The sequence below is a fragment of the Rutilus rutilus genome (assembly GCF_951802725.1).
Source record: "Rutilus rutilus genome assembly, chromosome: 8".
NCBI lineage: Eukaryota > Metazoa > Chordata > Actinopteri > Cypriniformes > Leuciscidae > Rutilus > Rutilus rutilus.
This window is the reverse complement of record NC_140222.1, coordinates 37393496-37414736: the sequence shown is the minus strand read 5'-3', so window position 1 is coordinate 37414736 and position 21241 is coordinate 37393496. Positions and strand designations below refer to the sequence as shown.

General features: G+C 38.6%; 2 protein-coding genes and 1 long non-coding RNA gene across 3 annotated transcripts in view; 2 read left to right on the top strand and 1 right to left on the bottom strand.

The window, feature by feature from the left end:
- Positions 1 to 21241, top strand: part of LOC311295362 (uncharacterized protein) — a 321297-nt gene that overhangs the window by 13715 nt on the left and 286341 nt on the right. The gene's annotated exons all lie outside the window — the stretch shown is intronic.
- LOC311295372 overlaps positions 1 to 21241 on the top strand; it is a 383037-nt gene that overhangs the window by 214837 nt on the left and 146959 nt on the right. The window lies entirely within an intron of this gene.
- On the bottom strand, positions 1822 to 14022 carry LOC311295820 (E3 ubiquitin/ISG15 ligase TRIM25-like). The gene is made up of 6 exons (XM_084417343.1): positions 13384 to 14022; positions 7057 to 7152; positions 6722 to 6955; positions 4469 to 4628; positions 2362 to 2409; positions 1822 to 2132 (listed from the first exon to the last, which is right to left on the bottom strand). Exons 1-6 carry the CDS (start codon positions 13954 to 13956, stop codon positions 2011 to 2013), a joined length of 1233 nt encoding a protein of 410 aa, XP_084273469.1. The 5' UTR covers positions 13957 to 14022; the 3' UTR covers positions 1822 to 2010.

Below are 21241 nucleotides of genomic sequence, written 5' to 3'. Positions count from 1 at the left end.
GGCTGAGTGAATGTGGTCTGGACTGTGTGGATGAGGCTCATTGTGTCAGAGACGCTGTAGAAGGAGAGAGTTCCTGCACTGTGATCCACATACACTCCTATTCTACAGCTGATGGGCTTTGCAGGGAGATAAGTCTGTATCTTATTGTGCCAGAATGAGTAAACAGAGCGACAGCAGTACAAACTCCAGGACTTATCACTATGTCCAAACCAACACTTAATACCTCCCTTAATGCTTTTATATGACACTGATATAGACACACCAACATTCCCAGTCCACTCAATCTCCCAGTAACAGCGTCCACACACACTGTGTCTACACAACACCTGATAAAAAAGATCAAATCTGTCTGGATGATCAGGATACGGCTGCAGTATGTCAGTGTTTTTAACCCTCCTGTTACCCTCAAATCTACCAACATCTTTTACCCACTGGGGTCAATTTGACCCCAGCAATTTAAACCCCCACAATTTGATTTTTTCCCCAAAGGTTTAGGTCAGGTACTTTATGTTTCTTTGTTGACTACTTAAATAGCCCTTTAAATAAAACACAATGATGTTAGCTGGTAATTTGGTGCCAAGGACAAAAACAGTAAAATTTGGGGTTTTGTGATAAAGCTTTTTGAAATGATGTAAAATGCCTCTGATCACTCTGCACAATAATCTAGAAAAATGTGAATCAACATCATAACAACTGAAGCAGCAAAAATGTCAAATTTGGCCACAGCTGTACCCTGTCATTCAAGTGGGAAGTGTCCGGTCGAACAAGGTGATGTTGGTGGCGCATCCGCTGTTCAGCTCCCGCAAAAGGTCCACGTACTCGTAGGAGATGCCCTGTTGTTGTAGGGCGAGCAGTACGGCATTGATCTCTATGCTGTCGAAGGCTTTCTCGTAGTCTACGAAGGCCAGTACCAAGGGCATCTTGTACTTCCGGCAGCATTCAAGCAGTTGGTTCAGCACGTGGATGTGGTCCATTGTGCTGTAGCCAGACCGGAAGCCGGCCTGTTCGGGTGGCTGTTGTTCGTCCCACTGCCTGGCTAGTCGGTTGTACAGCACCTTGGTGAAAACCTTGTACACGGTCGGCAGGAGCCAGATTGGCCGATAATTCCTCAGCTTTTCGCGGTCACCCTTCTTGTACAACAGCACTGTCTTGGCCGTCTTCCATTGATCTGGTGTTCAGCTCGGCCACGATTCCGTCCAGCCCTGGCGCCCGGTCTTTCTGGATGTTCTGGATCGCATGCCTGACCTCACTGGTCAACATTGACAGCATGGCTGGTATGGCATCGTCCTGCATTTCGGGCGGGTCGACTGGTGTCTTGCTGGCGAACAGGTCCGTATAGAACCCAAAAAAAACCCAAAAAAACTTTGCTAAGAGGTAATTTTCAATTGAGAAAGACCATAAAGAGAGAGCTCACAAAGCACAAATAGAAATGGTTTATAAGGCTTCTGTGGAAGCTTTCATACATTTGCTCATCCCCTATATTATGTTTTCCCCTCCCCCACGGCACAAAATATCAAAGTTCTTGCAATAATTATGTTTTCCCTTCCCTGGAAATATATAATTGGCACTGGAAATATCAAGTTTCTTGTGAGAATTATGATTCCCCCCTCCACTATATCGTGTGAACTATCAGTGGTTCTCGCAATACTTCAAGTAGGCCTATATGGTAATGTCAGGTTAGGGCCCTAAAGCAGAGTGAAGGTTTTTGAAGATCATAAAATCTCAACTTATAATGACCTCAATATCATCCAAAATAAATGTGGGATTTGTGCCTAATCACCAATGTGAACAACAAAAAATTTGATATTTCTTATATGTTTTATACGGTTTTATACAGCAAAATGAGCCTGGGGTCAAATTGACCCCAAAGAACACCGATGCTACAAAAGTACGTACAGAACATTGAAAACCTATCATCATGTTAATTTTATGTTTACCCAGTTGTCCCCATTAAATTAGGAAAAGTCTTTAAATATGATTTTTTTTTTTTTAAGTATGTATTTAGAGACGTTAAACACTGAATGGGGTCAAATTGACCCCAAAGGTAATAGGAGGGTTAATCACTCTGTTCTTTTTAGACAGACTGAGGTTTTTATTCACTGTGTTCAAATCCAGAGAGACTTGATGGAAATCTGATGAAGAGAAAACACATCAGAATCAGGAATTATGAATCTGTCTGATCTTTGAATGTATCCATAACTCCTCAATGTTCAGTGTGTCGGCAGTGTACAGCTGACCAGATATGCTTGTACAAATCATAATTTACATGATCAAATATAAAACTTGTAAATCATGCTTTCTTTCAGCTTCTACAGGAAGAACATGAACACGCTCAGTGTCTGCTTGTTTTCTGTGACTTACATTGCTGGAAGTCTTTCCTGGTTTTGGGATTCATGATGGTGAATGTGACTGTGGAAATAAACAGACATAAATAAGCAAGGAGACGATAAAAATAATCAGTTTCGAAGATATTTCTAATATGATGTTCTATATGATATTAGATGATGTTGGACTCATTTCTGAGAGCAGATGAATCTCCAAGGGCCTAATTTATAAAACACATACTGTATACTGGATTTAATTTTGTCCTGCATAAATATATATTGATATGCTTGTGTGATCGGAGGCTTGTGCAACCTAAGTCAATTTCCCCAACTACAGGTCTTCCAAACAAATTAAATTAATAAGCAGAAATGTGCACAAACAATCTTCTTTATTTGAAACTTCTTTAAAGATATTTTAAAATATATTCATACAAAAGACATATCTGTCACGTCTAGTTTAGAGTTTTGTTTCATGTTCATGTTACTAGTTTTGGTTTACTAGTGCTCCCCTTGTCAGGTGTCCTATGTTCTCATTGGTTCTTTGTGTTCATTGCTTTCAGGTGTGTCTTGTTAGTCATTAGTGCTTGTGTGTAGTTAAGCCCTCATGTTTGCCATGTGTCTTTGTCTAGTATTGGCCGTGCCGTTGTATTTTGATCACGTTTGGATGTAATAAACTGCACTTGGGTTCCATTTACAGAATACTAAACCTACAATAAACTAGTGGTGGGCAGATCTAAAACTATAAAACTATAAACTAATGTCTAATTAAACCGTCTACAAATGTATAAAACTGATCAGAGTTCAGGTAAAACCCACAGAAACTAGTTCATTGGTTCTCAGTGACTCCTCATGATTCATGGGTTGACAGAGATCATCGCCCCCAGTGGTGAACCATTGAAATTTCGAAACAAAAAAGCGCTCACTCACCCAAACAAAGCGCTCTCCCAAACATGCGCACATGCGCTCACTCACCCAAACACACGCTCACTCACCCAAACATGCGCTTACCCAAACACACGCTCACTCACCCAAACATGCGCTTACCCAAACATGCGCTCCCCTAAACACGCGCTCACCCAATCACGTGCTCTCCTAAACACGCGCTCACCCAATCACGTGCTCTCCTAAACACGCGCTCACCCAAACACGTGCTCACCTAAACACGCGCTCACCCAAACAAGTGCACATGCTCACCCAATCACGTGCTCACCTAAACACGTGCTCATCTAAACAAGAGCTCACTCACCCAAACACGCACTCACCCAAACACGCATTCACCCAAACAAGCCCACAAACCCACCCAAGGGGGTCACCCCATTACACTTGCCCATGATGATGAGTGCCAAACCTCTGAACCATCAAGGGATTTTTGTGTTCATTCTATAGGTGAAGTTGATGCTTATGTTACCCTGGTAATCCAGAGTTCTTGCGAGAGCACAAGTTGAATTTGCTCAGCGAGTTACTCTGGTGTTGAGTAATGAAGCTCATTAAATATGCCCCTCGATCTGAGCTGCACCAATCACATCGGGTTATCTGATATAGGCGGGCCAGAGGCGAGCTAAACAGATGACGACAGCGCTGTGAAGTCGAAGTCATTAGTGAACATTGCAAGATGGCTATGGATGAACACCAGTTGTTTGAAACGGCTTCGCTACAATTAACGAGTTAGACTTGGCTTTTTATCTAAAACAGGAACAGAAGACGGCGCTCGAATCGTTCCTTTGCAAGAAGGGCGTTTTTGCTGTTTTGCCGACCGGATACGGGAAGAGTCTAATCTACCAGTTAGCGCCGCTGGTAGCTAAGCGTATGGGGTTTATTGTTGTGATTGGTCATAGTGTTATCCAATTGCGTGCAGTGAGATTTTCAAATGCATGCTTGGTGCCGCCCCTCGAGCTGGCCGATTTTCATTAGTCGACGCCAGACCATTAATCTTTCAGATTTAGGTCTGGACTTCCAGGCTATGCTTATGTTCACATTGTACTTGAATTTAAGGTGAACTGTGATTTATAAAGTGGGATGCATTTACGAAAATGTTTTTTTCATATGGATGTTTTATAAATTGTAGGAATATTTCTGGAATTTTTTAACGTTCACATTTAGGATCATTCTACGCACGTGTTTATAAACGAAGCCCAGGACTTTACCTCTGTCAGAGAACTTCTTGAGCTCCTCTTTGCAGAAATCCTCCAGTTTGACTTTCAGCTGATGGACAGATTCTGTCAAGCCATCAAAAGAGGAGAGAGAACTGAATGGATTGTCATTTACGTCTGTAGATTCAGAAGGTGCTGAGAGAGACTGGAAATTCTACAGAAAACAGAAATCAAAACTCATGAACTCCACACAATATCCTGCACTCCTATCAGATCTGTGAGGCTCTTGTTGACTTGCTTCATCTTCAGTAACTCACCTCAATCCAGCACATTCACACAATCAGATACATTATTTTAATATTCATTATGTGATATTAATGATACAAATTCAAGTGTTTACCACTTACAGTCTTTGTGAAAAAGAAGAATACTTAAAATATTCTTATTATACTTATTATGGAAATAATATATAAAATAATTTGTATATACAAATATAAACTCAAGTGCAGATTGTTTTCGGACACATAATAGCATGTGTCCCGAAGGCTAAGCGTGGTGTAGTGATGGCAATTTCAAAACACTGCTTCATGAATTATTAACTTGATTCTATCGAACCCGATAATACAATTCTATAGAACAGTTTTTTTTTATTAATTTGGTGCTATTATGCACAGCTGAGTGAACAACACAGGTTTACTGTGTGTGTGTGACGCATAAGGTGGTTTTCTGCTGCTTGCAAACGAACTCTTTTGAGGAGACAGTGGATTTCCATTAATTTGTTGTCCTGATTCCACATGCCATGCGCGAATACACAGCAGGCTCACTCTCGCTCATATCCAAGGTAAATCATCAACACTCTCATCCCTTACATGCGTTTTATTTAACTAAATACATAATAATCAGCTAAAACGCATGTGTAGGTTTCTTTTCTTCCTGAACAAGCGCGCACCCGAGTCCGTGTTGCTTTCACATTCACGCGAACCGCGGCACATTTCGAGTGCAATCGAACTCAGACCACCTCCTCCAGGTAGTCTCGGGTTCGGTTCCCCAGTGCGCACCCGGGTCCACATGACAGCATTCACATTAGCGATTTTTCATGCGAAACGTGCCCCGTTCCGAACTAAACTGCCAATTCTCTGCCTGGACTCATCAGCACTCATTGTTTTCACCTATGTCTCATCTTGTTTGCTCACCCTATATAAGCCTGGTTCTTTCTGTCATTCCCTGCGAAGTCTTGTTTAGTGTTTGTACTGCAATTTTGAGCGTTCTCTCTGTTATTCCTGTGTTCTTGGTTTTGATCTCTGCCTGTCCTTGGATTTTTCCATTTGCCCGTGTCCCCGTGTCCCTGTGACCCTGTTATTGTTTGGACTGATTATCCAGTGTTTGACCTCTTGCCTGTTTTCTGCATTACGACATTGGATTACCCTCTGTTCAATAAAACTGCATTTGGATCCTCAACCTTCTTGTCTCGGAGCTGTTCATTACAATTGTGGAAGAAATGTAATGTTCTATTATGTTTGCACTTAATTATATTCATAGAATCTTAGAAATATGATGGTAATTAGATTAATGTGGTGTCGATACATATTCTTATTAATATATGTATGTGTATGTCCTTGTATTTGACTGGACAAAAGTTAATGTGACAATGTATGACTGAGAAAGAGAGTCTCCATTCAAGGGTGTAATATGATTAAATATGATAGACAAATCTAAACAATATATTAGTTATGGCTAAGATGTATCTTGATGTAGCCTCGGGAAAACAACCTTGGGGGAGGAACAACTATAAAGAATGAAGGATAACCCCCACTCGTTGTCACACTTTGTAATGACTGTATGACTGCTGACCTTTCCTTGCAAGGGAATAAATAATTGTTAAAGACAATTGTTTGCCACTTCACTAGGAAATTAAGATAAAGAAATAAAATATTTAATTAATGAGATGAAAAATCTAGTTGGTTGGAAATTAATACCATCAAGTTGTCTGATTTTATCATAAATTAGAAGGACAAATTAGTTAGTGGTGTCTCAACCTTAGGTGTTTGCCACCTAAATATTTATTCCAGAAAAGAAGAGCTCAGAAAAATGTTTCCTAAGGGATTTTATGTCACTTTAAAAAGAAGATGATCAGATGAGAGTCTGACTGGATGATTATATGATAACAACACTAGACTGAATCTGACTGAATTTCTGACTACTTTCAAGTCATCTGTTCATTCTGCTCTCATGAAATGTTTCTCTGTAATACAGTAGCAGGATGATACTATCCTCTCCACTATGATCTTGTTCTTAGGTCTCTGTTACCTGCAGGAAATGGATGTGATGCTGTGTGTGTGAAAGCTGCTCCAGCTCAGCGTCTCTTCTCCTCAGATCATTGATCTCCTGCTCCAGTCGCTCCATTCGTCCTTCAGCTCGACTCACTGCATCCTTTTCCTGATCTCTGATCCGCTGTGTCGCCTCAGAGCAGCTTCTCTCAATGGAGCGGATGATCTCAGTGAAGATCCTCTCACTGTCCTCCACTGCTGTCTGTGCAGAGCGCTGTTCGAACACACATCACAATCACACAGTGGCTTCAGCAGGACTGAAGGAGGAGAGTCCTAACTGAGACTTCACAAACTTCTCTTCTTCTCCTGACTCACCTTATGAGACACCACAGCCTCTCTCAACTGCTGAAGATCTTTCTCTCTCTGCTGGATTCTCTGACGGAACACTATCTGTCTCTCCTTCAGCTGAGTCTAGAGGACAAACCAATAACAGGAAATGTCACATAAAACTAATATCACAAAACCATCATTTACAAGTTACATAAATCCAGAAATTGTGGAGTGGTTAAAGATCTAGCATGGTGAGATTATACTGAAGCTTCAAATCACAGATTTAATAGTTTCCTGAAAATAGAATATGAATGATTATGAAGCCAAAGTGTCAGAATTTCATTAGTTTTATAGGAATATGTCTCCCCAAAATTTTAATTCTGTCATAATTTACTCACCCTCGTGTTGTTCCAAACCTGTATGATTTTCTGTCTATTGCACAACACAGCAGAATTTATTTTAAAGGTGCAGTGTGTGATTTTAGCGGCACCTAGTGGTGAGGTTATGAATTGAAACCAACAGAAGTTACGGTGGCTGACAGGAAAAGATGTCGTCGTCTGATACAGTAGAGAGTAGCCAGTTAAGCAATGAGGTTTCTTTACAAAGATAAATTAAGAAATGATGTTTACTTAATTCAGTAAAACGATGTTTTTGCATTGTAATATTGTTATATTATAACGATATTGTTATTACTTGTTCATCATCGTGTCAGTGTTTTATTTGCTGACTTTAGCTAGCTTCTTTGCACGAAGAACAACATAGTGACGAAACGCGCTCTGTAAAGCAGTTTGTCCATTTAGGGCTACTGTAGAAACATGGTGGTTCAAAAAGGCTATTTCAGTGTAAGGGGACCCACGGTGTATGTAGATAGAAATGGCTCATTCTAAGGTAATAAAAACATAACGGTTCATTATGTAAGGTCTTTATACACCACTGAAAACATAGTTGTGTATATGATATTGCATTTCTGTCAACAGATCCTCCTAAATATTACACAATGCACCTTTAAAGAATGTCTGGCCAAATAAAATATGTGTACTTTAATGCAAAACAAAATATTATTAACGAGACGACATGGACCCTTAGGCGCCAGTGCAGGCAGGCAGAGCGGAAATGGAGAGGAAATGGAGAGGAGACAGGTTGCAGGTGTCACTGGAGGTGTTTAGAGACTGCCTTGTCACCTATCAGAGAGCCGTGAAGTAAGCTAAAAGTCAGTATCTCTCCAAGCTCATTAATAACAATAGCCACCGCCCTGGTATCTTGTTCAGTACTATAAACTCTGTTATAAATCCAGTCCCTGTTGTATTGAATGATGCTTCAGTTAATACATGCAATGTTTTTAAACAATATTTTATTGATACGGTTTTGTCTGTTAGGCAAACTATCATACCAGCCCCTGTTGTCATTACTCCCTCCCAAGCGACACAATGGGTGCTGGAGAATTTTGAGGTGGTTTCTTTTATTGATCTCAAAAAAGCTGTTCATGAGTTGAAGCCAACCTCCTGTCCTCTATATGTTGTTCCTGCTAGGATTCTGAAAGAAGCCATCGACATCGTAGGCCCTTTCCTTGTCTCCTTCATGAATTGCTGTCTTAGTCTGGGCGTTGTTCCCACTCCTCTCAAGCACGCCATTGTTAGAACGCTACTTAAGAAACCAAACCTTGATCCTTCAGTACTGTCTAATTTCCGCCCCATATCCCACCTGTCATTTTTGTCTAAGCTTATGGAAAAGCTTGTCTTCTCCCAGCTTCAGTCATACCTCAATCTGCATGGTATGGGGGACAAATTTCAATCTGGCTTTAGGTCTAGGCATTGTACAGAGTCAGCCTTACTGAGGGTTCATAATGACATTCTCAGCGCCTTAGATAATAAAAACTCAGTGGTTCTGGTGCTGCTTGACCTTACCGCTGCTTTTGACACCGTGGACCACGCAATCCTCATCTCCCGTCTACAACATGTTGTGGGTCTACAGGGCACGGTGCTCAACTGGTTCTTGTCATATCTCACCAACAGAACATTCTCAGTAATGCTTGATGACTTCTCCTCCTCAGCTGCCCCTTTATCATCTGGTGTGCCCCAGGGTTCTATTCTTGGTCCTATTCTGTTCTCCCTTTATATGCTGCCACTTGGTCAACTCATTTCAAAACACAACGTACATTTTCATTTCTATGCTGACGACCTTCAAGTCTACCTTCCAGTAGTTTTGAACAATCATTCAGCACTAGACCCCCTCCATAACTGCACCCAGGACATTAAACAGTGGCTTTCTCAAAACTTCCTTCGTTTAAATGAAGGTAAGACCGAGTACATACTGTTTACCCCAGACTCACCTTGCAGCTCTCTCAGTTTTGGCCCTTTCACGCCCCAGTTTGCATCCACTGTTCGTAACCTGGGTGTTGCTTTCGACAATAGATTGCATTTTGACAAACAGATTGGTGCAGTCGTTAAGATTAGTTTTTTCCAGCTAAGGCTCCTCAGTAAGGTGAAATCATTCCTGTCCCGTGCTGATCTAGAAAAAGCCATTCATGCCTTTATCAGCTCAAGGCTAGATTACTGTAATGCCCTCTACACTAGGCTTAACCAATCACTTCTCAACCGTCTTCAGATGGTTCAAAACGCAGCAGCGCGTCTCCTTACCAATACCCATAAACGTTTACACATCACCCCTGTCCTCTGCTCACTTCACTGGCTCCCGGTACGGTTTAGGGTGGAGTATAAGGTTCTGATGTTTGTTTTCAAGGCCATCAATGGTCTGGCCCCGGCATACCTCTCCGAGCTGGTCACTGTATACCAACCTGCCAGAACCCTCCGCTCCTCTCAGAACACCTCTTTGATTATCCCTAAGTTTAGATGCAAAAAGTTTGGAGGCCGATCTTTTGCCATCCAGGGACCTACTTTGTGGAATGCCTTACCTACTCCCCTTCGTAACATAACTGTGTTTAGTGTTTTTAAATCGCAGTTAAGGCGAGACACGGCAGGCAAAAACATCGTTTTTTTTTTACTGGTCAAGTCTGAGATTTTTGGATATTTGTCTTCAATAACATGTCTTCTTTCAGACTTGTGTTGAAAAAAAGTCCGAAATACACATTTAGGTCTTTATTTTATTACACTTTGTCTGTTTGCGTCTGTAGATTTCTCATAAATTCAACAAAAGTTCGCGTTCTTAATCAACGTGCTGCTCCGCGATCTCTGCCGTCAGCCTGTCAACAGAAGCACCGTTAGGAAGCTCTCTCTCTTGTGTACAATCCTGTCGGATCCAAATATGGTCATTTCCTTTTTATCAGCAACCAATCGTGAAAGTAAAAGGGCTGAATGCGCAATCTCATTGGCTGATGAAAAATCTTTAAAGCCCGTTTTCTCAAAATGACTTTTCTCTCATACTCCAAGTCCGAAATCTCCACTTCAGTAGCACCTGTATACACCAAACTTTCCAGACTTGTACCTAGTTATATTATGAAGACATTTACAGAGGGATTTGTAAATATATTATTCCTAGCCTGATTTATCTAACATTTTATTCCAAAAAACATGGCGAAAATCATTTTTTTTAAGGCTATTGACAGTATTTTCTTATTTACAGGATAACAAAAGTAGATATCCATAAATCCCTCTGTAATTTTTTTCCCATTTAATATGTGAACACAATGAAAAAATAATTTTTAATCTGGCTTTATCCAATACTCAGATATCGTTTTTTAAAATATATACAAATTAGTGCATATTTGATTAGATATTGCCTGATTTGCATATTTAAACATTAAATTACAGAAAACTTGTAATACATTTTTTTCTCATCTTAATGTAGGTAATCAACTGGGAAAGTTTCATGGTGATATCTGCTAGTTAAAAAATTTACCCTATTCACCTGTAGTGTCTCGCCTTAAACACGTTTCTTTTCAGGAAGGCTTTCAACATGTAACCACTTGTTTTGTGTTTTTAGTCCTTGTGTTAGCTTTAACTTGCTATTTTCATATCCTGCTGCCTTTTTTATGTGTTTTATGGAAAGCGCTTTGTGCACCTTTCTGGTTGTTGTAAAGGCGCTATATAAATGAAAATTGATTGATTAATTGATTAAATTAAAAACATACAAATATATTACAAATTATTACAAATATAGCCTAACTATTTAAAAGCTTGCTCAAATTTGTTAAAGGGGACATAACATGCAGTTTCTGCTCTCATGTTAATCTTGAGTACCTATAGAGTAGTATTGCATCCTTCATATCTCAGAAGAGTCTTTAGTTTAGCTCCAACCAGCTCCAACTCACACCTGCAAGGAAGTTTCTAGTAATCCTGAAGCCCTTGATTAGCTGGATCAGGTGTGTTTGATTTGGGTTGGAGCACAACTATGCAGAGCTGTGGCCCTCCAGGAATTGAGTTTGAGACCACTGGCCTATGCTTTACCAAGTCTTTCCAAAAACAGCTGAGCCTCTGGAGGCGTGCCGTGCAGGGTTGCCACCTTCAGCGAGGCAAAATAAGGCACAGCCCCCCCCCCCCCCCCCCCCCCCCCCCCCCACACACACACACACACACACACACACTCAAAAAAAAAAAAAAAAACATTTTGTAAAGGCCTTGGAACTTATTGTAAACAACTTGCAACAGAACAAATCATATTATTTCACATTAGATTATTTTATTTATTTCTAAATAGCTCTTCAGTATATGCTATTCAGTATATTACCTGTCTACCAAGCTTTGACAATGTATGGAATATTATATTAAGAGATTATCCAAATTAAAAACTAAAACCAAAAAAAACAATAGGCCTGTACCTTTAAAAGCACATATTTGTCTGTCACGGCATACTGCTTTAAGTCAGAAGTCCACCGCATGAGACTGCAAATGAAACTGTGCAGTTCGACTTGTGTTCATCATTTGTTAAGACGCTAACACGCAATTACGCACAAATGAACTTCTCTACGACTTCTTGTGAAATTGATTTCATTATAATTATTATTAGTGTTATCCACAATACAAAATCCTTATTTGTTTATTCAACTATGTGTCTGTATGATACGGGACAAATCGCGTCCCGTATTGATTTGATATGGGACTCATCATTTTACCTCTAAATACAGGACGATTCCGTATTTTCCGGGACGGATGACAACCCTAATGCGCATGCTCTTCCAGGAGAAGTGCCCATACAAGGAATTCTGCCCTTTATGACGTCAAACAGGGCCATACTCGGAAAAAAAAAACATTCAGAAACTTATACGAATCCTAAATGAGTGTATTTGGCACAGAAATACTCCGTCACACGTCCACTCGGTTTTTTTTTTTTTTTTTTACTTAGGCCATGTTTAGCATGAGAATCCAACTCTTTAACAGTGTAAATATGTCAGAATGCATGAAATAGCATTAGACATCCCCTTTAAGAAACAATCATGAAAGTGGGCTCTCTGTAAGTAAACATAAGTGGTGTTTTATTTCATTGATATTATATTATCTGCAAGTCCAGTTTTTTTTTTTTTTATATATATACGTTTAAGATTTGAAGTACGCTACAAGTGCATATTCAATACAGTTAAGAACATTACATTTAAAAAAAAAAAAATTTGGTTTAGATTATTAAAAACGTAAGTCAAACCAGTTTTGAACGGCATGCCGGTGAGTAAAAGAAGACAACATTTTTGTGTGAACAATCACTTCATAGTTCACGTCATCATTAAAGGAGCCGTATGTAAGATTGTGGCCAAAACTGGTACTGCAATCACTTTCAAATTACTGTAGAGCGGTGTATCCCCTCCCCCTCCCCCCTGACTCGAGGTTGCCAGATAGGCTGCAGGATCCAGCAGGAACGTTTGTAGCTGCAGCTGTGGTAATGAGAGCTGAGCTGGCAACCCGGATGCCGAAACACTACTGACTTCGTGATTGGTAGATAGGTGGAGGGTGGGGCTTCAGGCCAAAACACAACATGACAACATCAACATCAGTTGAGGGCTGCAACTTCACTTTTTAAATGACAATATCCTGGCCGGACTACTGTTGTCAGTGATATAAGTATTTGAAATGAACATGATTTCTTAATGTCTAGTGACATATCAGGGCCATTTTATGATTAATTGAAATACATTTCTTACATACAGCTCCTTTAACTCACCTTCAATTTGTTTCAAACCAGTATGAATTTCTTTCTTCTGCTGAACACGAAATACTTTTTTTTTTCCGAATGTCAGTAACCAAACAGTTGATGTACCCCATTGAAGTCAATGGGGTACATCAACTCTCTGGTTACCGACATTCTTCAAAATATCTTCCTTTGTGTTCAGCAGAAGAAAGAAATTCATACAGGTCTGAAACAACTTGAGGGTGAGTAAATGATGACAGAATTTTCATTTTAAAGTGAACTATTCCTTTAAGTTCATACCTGTTTCTCAGTCCTCTGTGCTGCAGCTGATACGGTTATGTGGTTTTGATGTTCATATTCCTGACACCGTACACAAATGCACTGTTGATCAGTAATACAGTACATTTCTAGCTCTTTATCATGTTTACGGCAGATCATGTCCTGCAGTCGTCCAGTGGCATCAATCACTTTGTGTGGCTTTCGTGAGTGATATTCCTCATGACGGTCAAAATGAGTTTGACAGTAAGATTCCTGACACACCAGACAGGACTTGATGGCTTTGTATTTTCTTCCAGTACAGACGTCACACTCCACGTCTCCGGCTCCAGCGTAACAGTCAGCAGGAAGTTTAGTCTTCTTCAGTTTCTCCACCAGTTCAGCCAGAATGGTGTTTTTGCCCAAAGCAGGTCTTGGACTGAAGGTCTGTCTGCACTGAGGGCAGCTGTAGACTCTCTTCTCATCCTCCTGATCCCAGCAGTCTGTAATACAGATCTTACAGTAACTGTGTCCACAGTGGATGGTCACTGGATCCTTCAGGAGATCCAGACACACTGGACACATGAACTCATCCTGAGAAAATCTGGCCTCAGCCATTTTACAGCGAATACAAGGAGACACAAACACACAACAGCTCAAAACAAGTTTTGGTTACCCTGAACTGAGTTTAAATAGTTTCCTGCTTCTGTGTTTGAGTGACGTGTGTAAAACAGTTGTGTCAGTAAAGCAGCTTCCTCATTCCTGGTCAAGGAGAGTCACTTTCCTAGGCTGCATTTGAGTGCACTTTTTTATCTTGAATGCACATCATTGTAGTTGCGCTGGTTCCGGAAATGTTTTTGGGGGGCACAACAAACTGAATTATTAATCCAGGACTGAATGTAGGCTAATTGTTAAATAACAATTTAACAGTGATAATGTAGCTATCATTAGCCTAAAGTTTAGCTAAAACTTCAGCCGGTAGGGTTGGGAAATAGCCAATTGCCAAATAAATCTGAATTTTTGGGCTAAATGGCGATGGTATAATCTGAGTATTTAATTATTATTTTTCTATTTGAATTAAAAAAAAAAAAACTGTATTTTTTTATATATATATATTTAATATCCTGATCAATATTGTCCTACAAACCATGTTCATATTGAAGGTTATAAAAACAAACATAGTGAACCCTTGCTGTCTGCAGTCTATCCAAAAAAGGGGTCAAATCACATTACATTCTAACATTGCAACATTACAATCTAAAAACAAAATAATGCTTTTTAAAGAAGTAGTTAAATTTACTAAACTTAAAAAAAAAAAAAAGAAGCTAATATCATAAAAATACACATGTAGGTTTGAAATTGTCTAGCACATTTATGCTCACCAACAACAACAAATATTCAACAACAAATATTGGTAACCCTTTCTTTTACAGTCCCCTAATTACTAGGTATTTACCTGGTAAATATATGGTATGTTATAGTTGGTTATTGGTAATTACCACAGGTAACAAGTATGTAAATGCAGAGAAACTACAAACTAACTACTAAGTATTTACCTGGTAAGCATATGGTAAATTATAGTATTTTAGTGTGTAATTACTTAAGGTGATTAGTATGCAATTACAGAGAAACTACCAGGGAAAAAAACACCACTGTTAAATATCAACTCAACAAAGTACTGTGTACTTGTTACCTGTTTAGGTTGGTAATAACTCCGATTTAATTGTGTACTTCCTCAGAATGTAGGCAGACTATTTTTAGAAACACCTCCAGTATTACCCATCAATTCAAGTTAGGTTTGTAGTTATCCTAGGGTTATGTTGGTAACAGTCCATGTTTATTTATTACTATCTTGAAATTAAGACGGTAGTTTCCAATAAATTACCTTGTCTTACATAGTTGTTGTTCATTGCTACACCCATTTATAGAGGGTTTATCAAATAATTTACCTTACACTTACCTGGTAACTACCCCGCAGGAACAGTTTTCCCTAATGTCATGGCACATCTTAAATACTGGGTATGTTCTTGAAAATGTTTTTACAATTTACTCAGTAAGTAAAGTGCAACTGTACTGTAAAATGAAGCCTTGTTTATTTCCATGGTATTACCGGAATTGTACCATATAACTTGATCATTCCCTTTTCCATATAGTCACAATTTTTTACCTCATATGTCCTGCAACGTTACCAAGGAAAACATGACAATTTACTCAGTAAGTAAAGTGCAACTGTACTGTAAAATGAAGCCTTGTTTATTTCCATGGTATTACCGGAATTGTACCATATAACTTGATCATTCCCTTTTCCATATAGTCACAATTTTTTACCTCATATGTCCTGCAACGTTACCAAGGAAAACATGACAATTTACTCAGTAAGTAAAGTGAAACTGTACTGTAAAATGAAGCCTTGTTTATTTCCATGGTATTACCGGAATTGTACCATATCATTCCCTTTTCCATAGTCACATTTTTATTTATTTGTTTTCCTAGTATGTCCTGCAACGTTACCAAGGAAAAAATGACAATTTACTTGGTAAGTAAAGTGTAACTGTACTGTAAAATGAAGCCTTGTTTATTTCCATGGTATTACCAGAATTGTACCATATAACTTGATCATTCCCCTTTTCCATAATAGTCACAATTTTTTACCTCGTATGTCCTGCAACGTTACCAAGGAAAACATGACAATTTACTCAGTAAGTAAAGTGAAACTGTACTGTAAAAGGAAGCCTTTTTATTTCCATGGAATTACTGGGATCTTACCTTATAATCTGTTATAGCTACGTAACTGTAGCTATTACAGATTATAGGGTAAGATCCCAGTAATTCCATGAAAAAAAAAAGGTTTCCTTTTACAGTAACATTCCAGTTTCACTTTACTTACGAGAATGTTCAACGTGATCTCATGAGAATACGTGTGTATTTTTACGTAAAGTGTAATTCTACCATACGTACATTTACTTACGTTTTATACACACAGAAACGTATAGTATTTACAGCACTAAAACGTAAAATGTTTGCATAACAGCACAAAAACATAAATTATTTACGTATGAACAACTCTATACCGACGTACATATTTGTACGCATTCTTATTTATGCATATTAAAATCGTGGCATTAACGTTTTGACTCTATTGCATTCAAATGTCTTATCAATTACGTTTTCAGTCGCATTTATGCAGTTTACTCAAGAAATAGACTAATAACATTTCGCTCTGTTCGTGCCTTCTGCTGCAAACTCGTTTCGGAGGATTAGCATGCAGTTAAACAAGAATACACTTTAAAACCTTAAAAGTACCTTATTTAATCGTTTAACCATTTTAATATTTAGTTTATTTACAGTGAGACACAAAATGCGTTTTCTCCAATAGAACAATAATACACCAAAACCCAACATAAATTCACAAAAGACATCAATTTTATTATAGCCTACTTGATATAATCCAAATCTTTAGAATCCATACGTTTGCAAGAAAGAGATCCAAATTCAGCCCTTTATCCAGTACGTGAGTGATCTTCATCTTCATCTCCATTCCACAGGCTTTAACAGCAGCGCAGTCTGTAACTGTCAAATCCCGCGGACCCGCGCTCGTGATGATGAATTCAAATTCAAAAATTGCGCCCTCAAGAAGCGTTACGACATGTTTTACGGCAGTGATATCAAACGCTCATTGGCTCTCGCCTGTTGGTCTATGTTCGTCACAGATTGCGACATGCCGTATTTCAGTCGTAAACTATATTTGAAATGGAGAAGCGCGCGCGCCTTCACACAGAGCGAAGCCGGATTAACATTTTCATGGATTAATAACTTAAATTCTGCTCTGTAACGTTACCTCATTCAAAACTATTATATACTGAAAGAGAAGACTGTGACTGCAACACATCGTTATGAGAACGACTTTTGGTACCGGTTTTGACATTTTCACAATAAATAAATTATTGTGATTACACATATGTTGTTTTTCTTCATAACTGTAGCCTATGTAGTTTTCTATCTTTGAAAATTACGTGTTAATACTACGTATTAACAATGAGACCAGGCTGGAATGTTTTAGTTAAGTTGCAAAACACACGGTAAAAGTTTGTGATTTCAAAAATGTTTAAGCAGTTGCAAAGGATGTGGTAAGAGTCTGGTAATACCATGGAAATAAACAAGGCTTCCTTTTACAGTACAGTTGCACTTTACTTACTGAGTAAATTGTCATGTTTTCCTTGGTAACGTTGCAGGACAAATGAGGTAAAAAATTGTGACTATATGGAAAAGGGAATGATCAAGTTACATGGTACAATTCCGATAATACCATGGAAATAAACAGGGCTTCATTTTACAGTACAGTTGCACTTTACTTACTGAGTAAATTGTCATGTTTTCCTTAGTAACGTTGCAGGACATATGAGGTAAAAAATTTTGACTATATGGAAAAGGGAATGATCAAGTTATATGGTACAATTCCGGTAATACCATGGAAATAAACAAGGCTTCATTTTACAGTACAGTTACACTTTACTTACTGAGTAAATTGTAAAAACATCTGCAAGAACATACCCAGTATTTAAGATGTGTCATGACATTAGGGAAAACTGTTCCTGCGGGGTAGTTACCAGGTAAGTGTAAGGTAAATTATTTGACAAACCCTCTATAAATGGGTGTAGCAATGAACAACAACTATGTAAGACAAGGTAATTTATTGGAAACTACGTCTTAATTTCAAGATAGTAATAAATAAACATGGACTGTTACCAACATAACCCTAGGATAACTACAAACCTAACTTGAATTGATGGGTAATACTGGAGGTGTTTCTAAAAATAGTCTGCCTACATTCTGAGGAAGTACACAATTAAATCGGAGTTATTACCAACCTAAACAGGTAACAAGTACACAGTACTTTGTTGAGTTGATATTTAACAGTGGTGTTTTTTTCCCTGGTAGTTTCTCTGTAATTGCATACTAATCACCTTAAGTAATTACACACTAAAATACTATAATTTACCATATGCTTACCAGGTAAATACTTAGTAGTTTCTCTGCATTTACATACTTGTTACCTGTGGTAATTACCAATAACCAACTAAAACTTACCATATATTTACCAGGTAAATACCTAGTAATTAGTTTGTAGTTTCTCTGCATTTACATACTTGTTACCTGTGGTAATTACCAATAACCAACTATAACTTACCATATATTTACCAGGTAAATACCTAGTAATTAGGGGACTGTAAAAGAAAGGGTTACCCAAATATTTTAGCTAAATATATTTATAATTTAGTGCTAATGTATATTTTAGTCAGATCTTGTGCTCCTATTCTATTGCGCTCCGTCTATGCACGCGGCGGCGCTCGTTCACGGACGTTTAGCTCATGACAGCAAGCTGGAAATATTGACTTTCTAACATTTACAGATGGAGTATATATGTCCGTGAAATGTAAGTTATGCACTGAGGAAATTATTGGATGTCACTTCAGCTTATGGCTAAATATTATTAGAGGTATATTTGTTTCAACCAATCGCTGCACAAGTGAAGTTTACGTGTGATGACGAAAGCACGTTAGTGCGAGCCCTCCCGGAACCCATAGAGAATGCATTGCAGTGCCTGCAGTTCGAAAAAAAAAATCTTTGAATGTAAGTCTATGGGAACACTCTGGGCGATTTTCGGCCATAGTGAAATCGCCCAAAAAGAGGCGGTACTCCACAGAACGTGACTTGGCGCTGATTGGACTATATCCAGAGGCAGAACAACAGTGAGTGACTGCTAGACTGTGGTTGAATGAGATTGTGATTGAAAAAGTCCCTTTCACACTTTGGTGGTGCGTCGCCCAATCGCCCTAATGAAGAAACTGCCGCTGGTCTTAACTCTAATTTATGATAATATAAGCTTTATATTTTAACCACTGATTAGGATATATGCAGATCAAAAAATGTTGAACACTTTTGGCAGAGGTTACATTATTCAAACTGAGGGTGGCACTCTAATTATTGATTGACAGGCTTTAAGTACACATGAAACATGCATAGAACGCTGTCTTAGAATTGCCTTAATGTAGCATTTATTGCCTCTGGATGTTGTTTTAGAATGTAACAAGTTGTGTAGTAATTCCGGCGAGGAAAAGAAAGGCATGTCTATTCTCAGAACAAACATAAAACAAACACAACGTCTAGGTTTACTTGACTGTTACTCTGTTTCCTGAAAAGCGGGAACGAGATGCTGTGTTTCATAAACTCTAATGAGAACATTCTTGTTCGACCGGTTGTGAAGCATGTGTGGCAAACACGCCATGAATTTGGCTTAAATAACCTCTGATGTTGACGTCATCGGAATGTGCGCTCATGTGGTTATAACTTTGTCTTACTTAGAGACGTCTAGTCATGCCCACAGTGCAGAAATGAGGCGCAGTATCTCATTACCGCTTTTTCAGGGAACCTGGTTATAGTCAAGTAACCTGAGGCGTTCAAAAGCTACACTCAATGCTGTTTCATAAACTTTAGAGGGTTAGTTCACCCAAAATTTTTAATTCTGTCAGTAATGTTGTGGAAATAATTCTATTCAAGAGGAGGAAGAAGACAAGTCGAGACCTTTGAAAAGTCAAAGTATCAAAAAGGTTTATTTCTTGCAAGCTAATTGACATTCACATACAGAACGCATCTGGTATGAGAAGGCGAAGGGCTAGTCCCCTTGCCCAAGTTATATACCCCTAAAACACATCCTGCATTAGGCTTCATCTGTGTCAAAGGATCAATTCCTTATAAGGTAATATATGTCTTCTTCAAAATCTTTGTCTACCGTATGTTATATCTTAGACAGAAAACAATATAGTGGCTAGATACAAGTTCCTGTTTTTAGCTGCAGCTCTTCACACATTTTGCTTATCTCTACTTTTTGATCTTAAGCTACGCACATACTTTTACACTTGGAAGCTCAAAAGGACACTCGAAGTACAAAGGGTCACTTAAGTGCGTATAATCTCTGTTACTCAGAACATTTGTCCCTGCAAGCTTGTCTTAACTTATGCCTTCTAAAACACTTGATTAAATAAATTTTTAATAACGTGCTTTAGCTTATATGAATATATTTCTTCAAATGCTTATGAGTACAAATAAAATGAAAGATGTTAATACAAGTTGTACACTTCTAAAAGTAAAAAACACATCTAAAAGTAAAAACACATCTAAAAGTAAAAAAGAACACATCTAAATGTAAAATTTCTAGCACAGTAATTACTCACCCTGTTGTTTCAACCCCGTAAGACTTTCGTTCATCTTCGGAACACAAATGAAGATATACATTTAATTGAATTCCCGACCCCAAAGAGCACCTTCAAAAACTTTTTTTGAACTCCTTGAGCACCCTGGACATTTTTTTTCTTGAAATGAAGATATTTTTTATTAAATCTGAGAGCTGGCTCACTGCTTCATAGGCTCCAAGGTAATTTCATCTGCCAGCCCAGAAAAGTTAGTAAAGACATTGTTAAAATAGTCAAGTAACTACAGTGGCTCAACCTTAAGTTTATCAAGCGACGAGAATACTTTTTGTGCAAAAAAAAAAAAAAACTTTATTCAACTATTCATTTTCATTCCAAATCCTTGGAGGATGGAACTTTCCTAGTAGAATGGTCCCTAACTCCTAAAGGCAAAGCATGACCGCTTGCCCCCATAGGCTAGGGCAATGGCATCTCTCACCCAATTTGACATTGTATGCCATAGCAAATAAAAAGTTTGACTAATGCCACTGGCTGGTGCAGTGGATGTAAGTCTGAAGAGCACGGCTGGTCACAGTAAGTGGAGCCTCTCCTGTTCCAGCGTAGTGAACGGGGGAAGACAGAAGGCTTCAAAAATGACCAGATGCATGGTCGTGTAGACAAATCCGACACATAATTATTTGTTACATTTAACAAGT

Coding starts and splice junctions, on each gene's coding strand:
- LOC311295820 (XM_084417343.1), bottom strand. CDS start 13,956: ATGGCTGAGGCCAGATTTTCTCAGGATGAGTTCATGTGTCCAGTGTGT. Junction 4,629..6,721: donor ATCACATCCATTTCCTGCAG/GTAACAGAGACC, acceptor TGTTTTCTGTAG/AATTTCCAGTCTCTCTCAGC. Junction 2,410..4,468: donor CAAGAAGTTCTCTGACAGAG/GTAAAGTCCTGG, acceptor TTATTTCCACAG/TCACATTCACCATCATGAAT.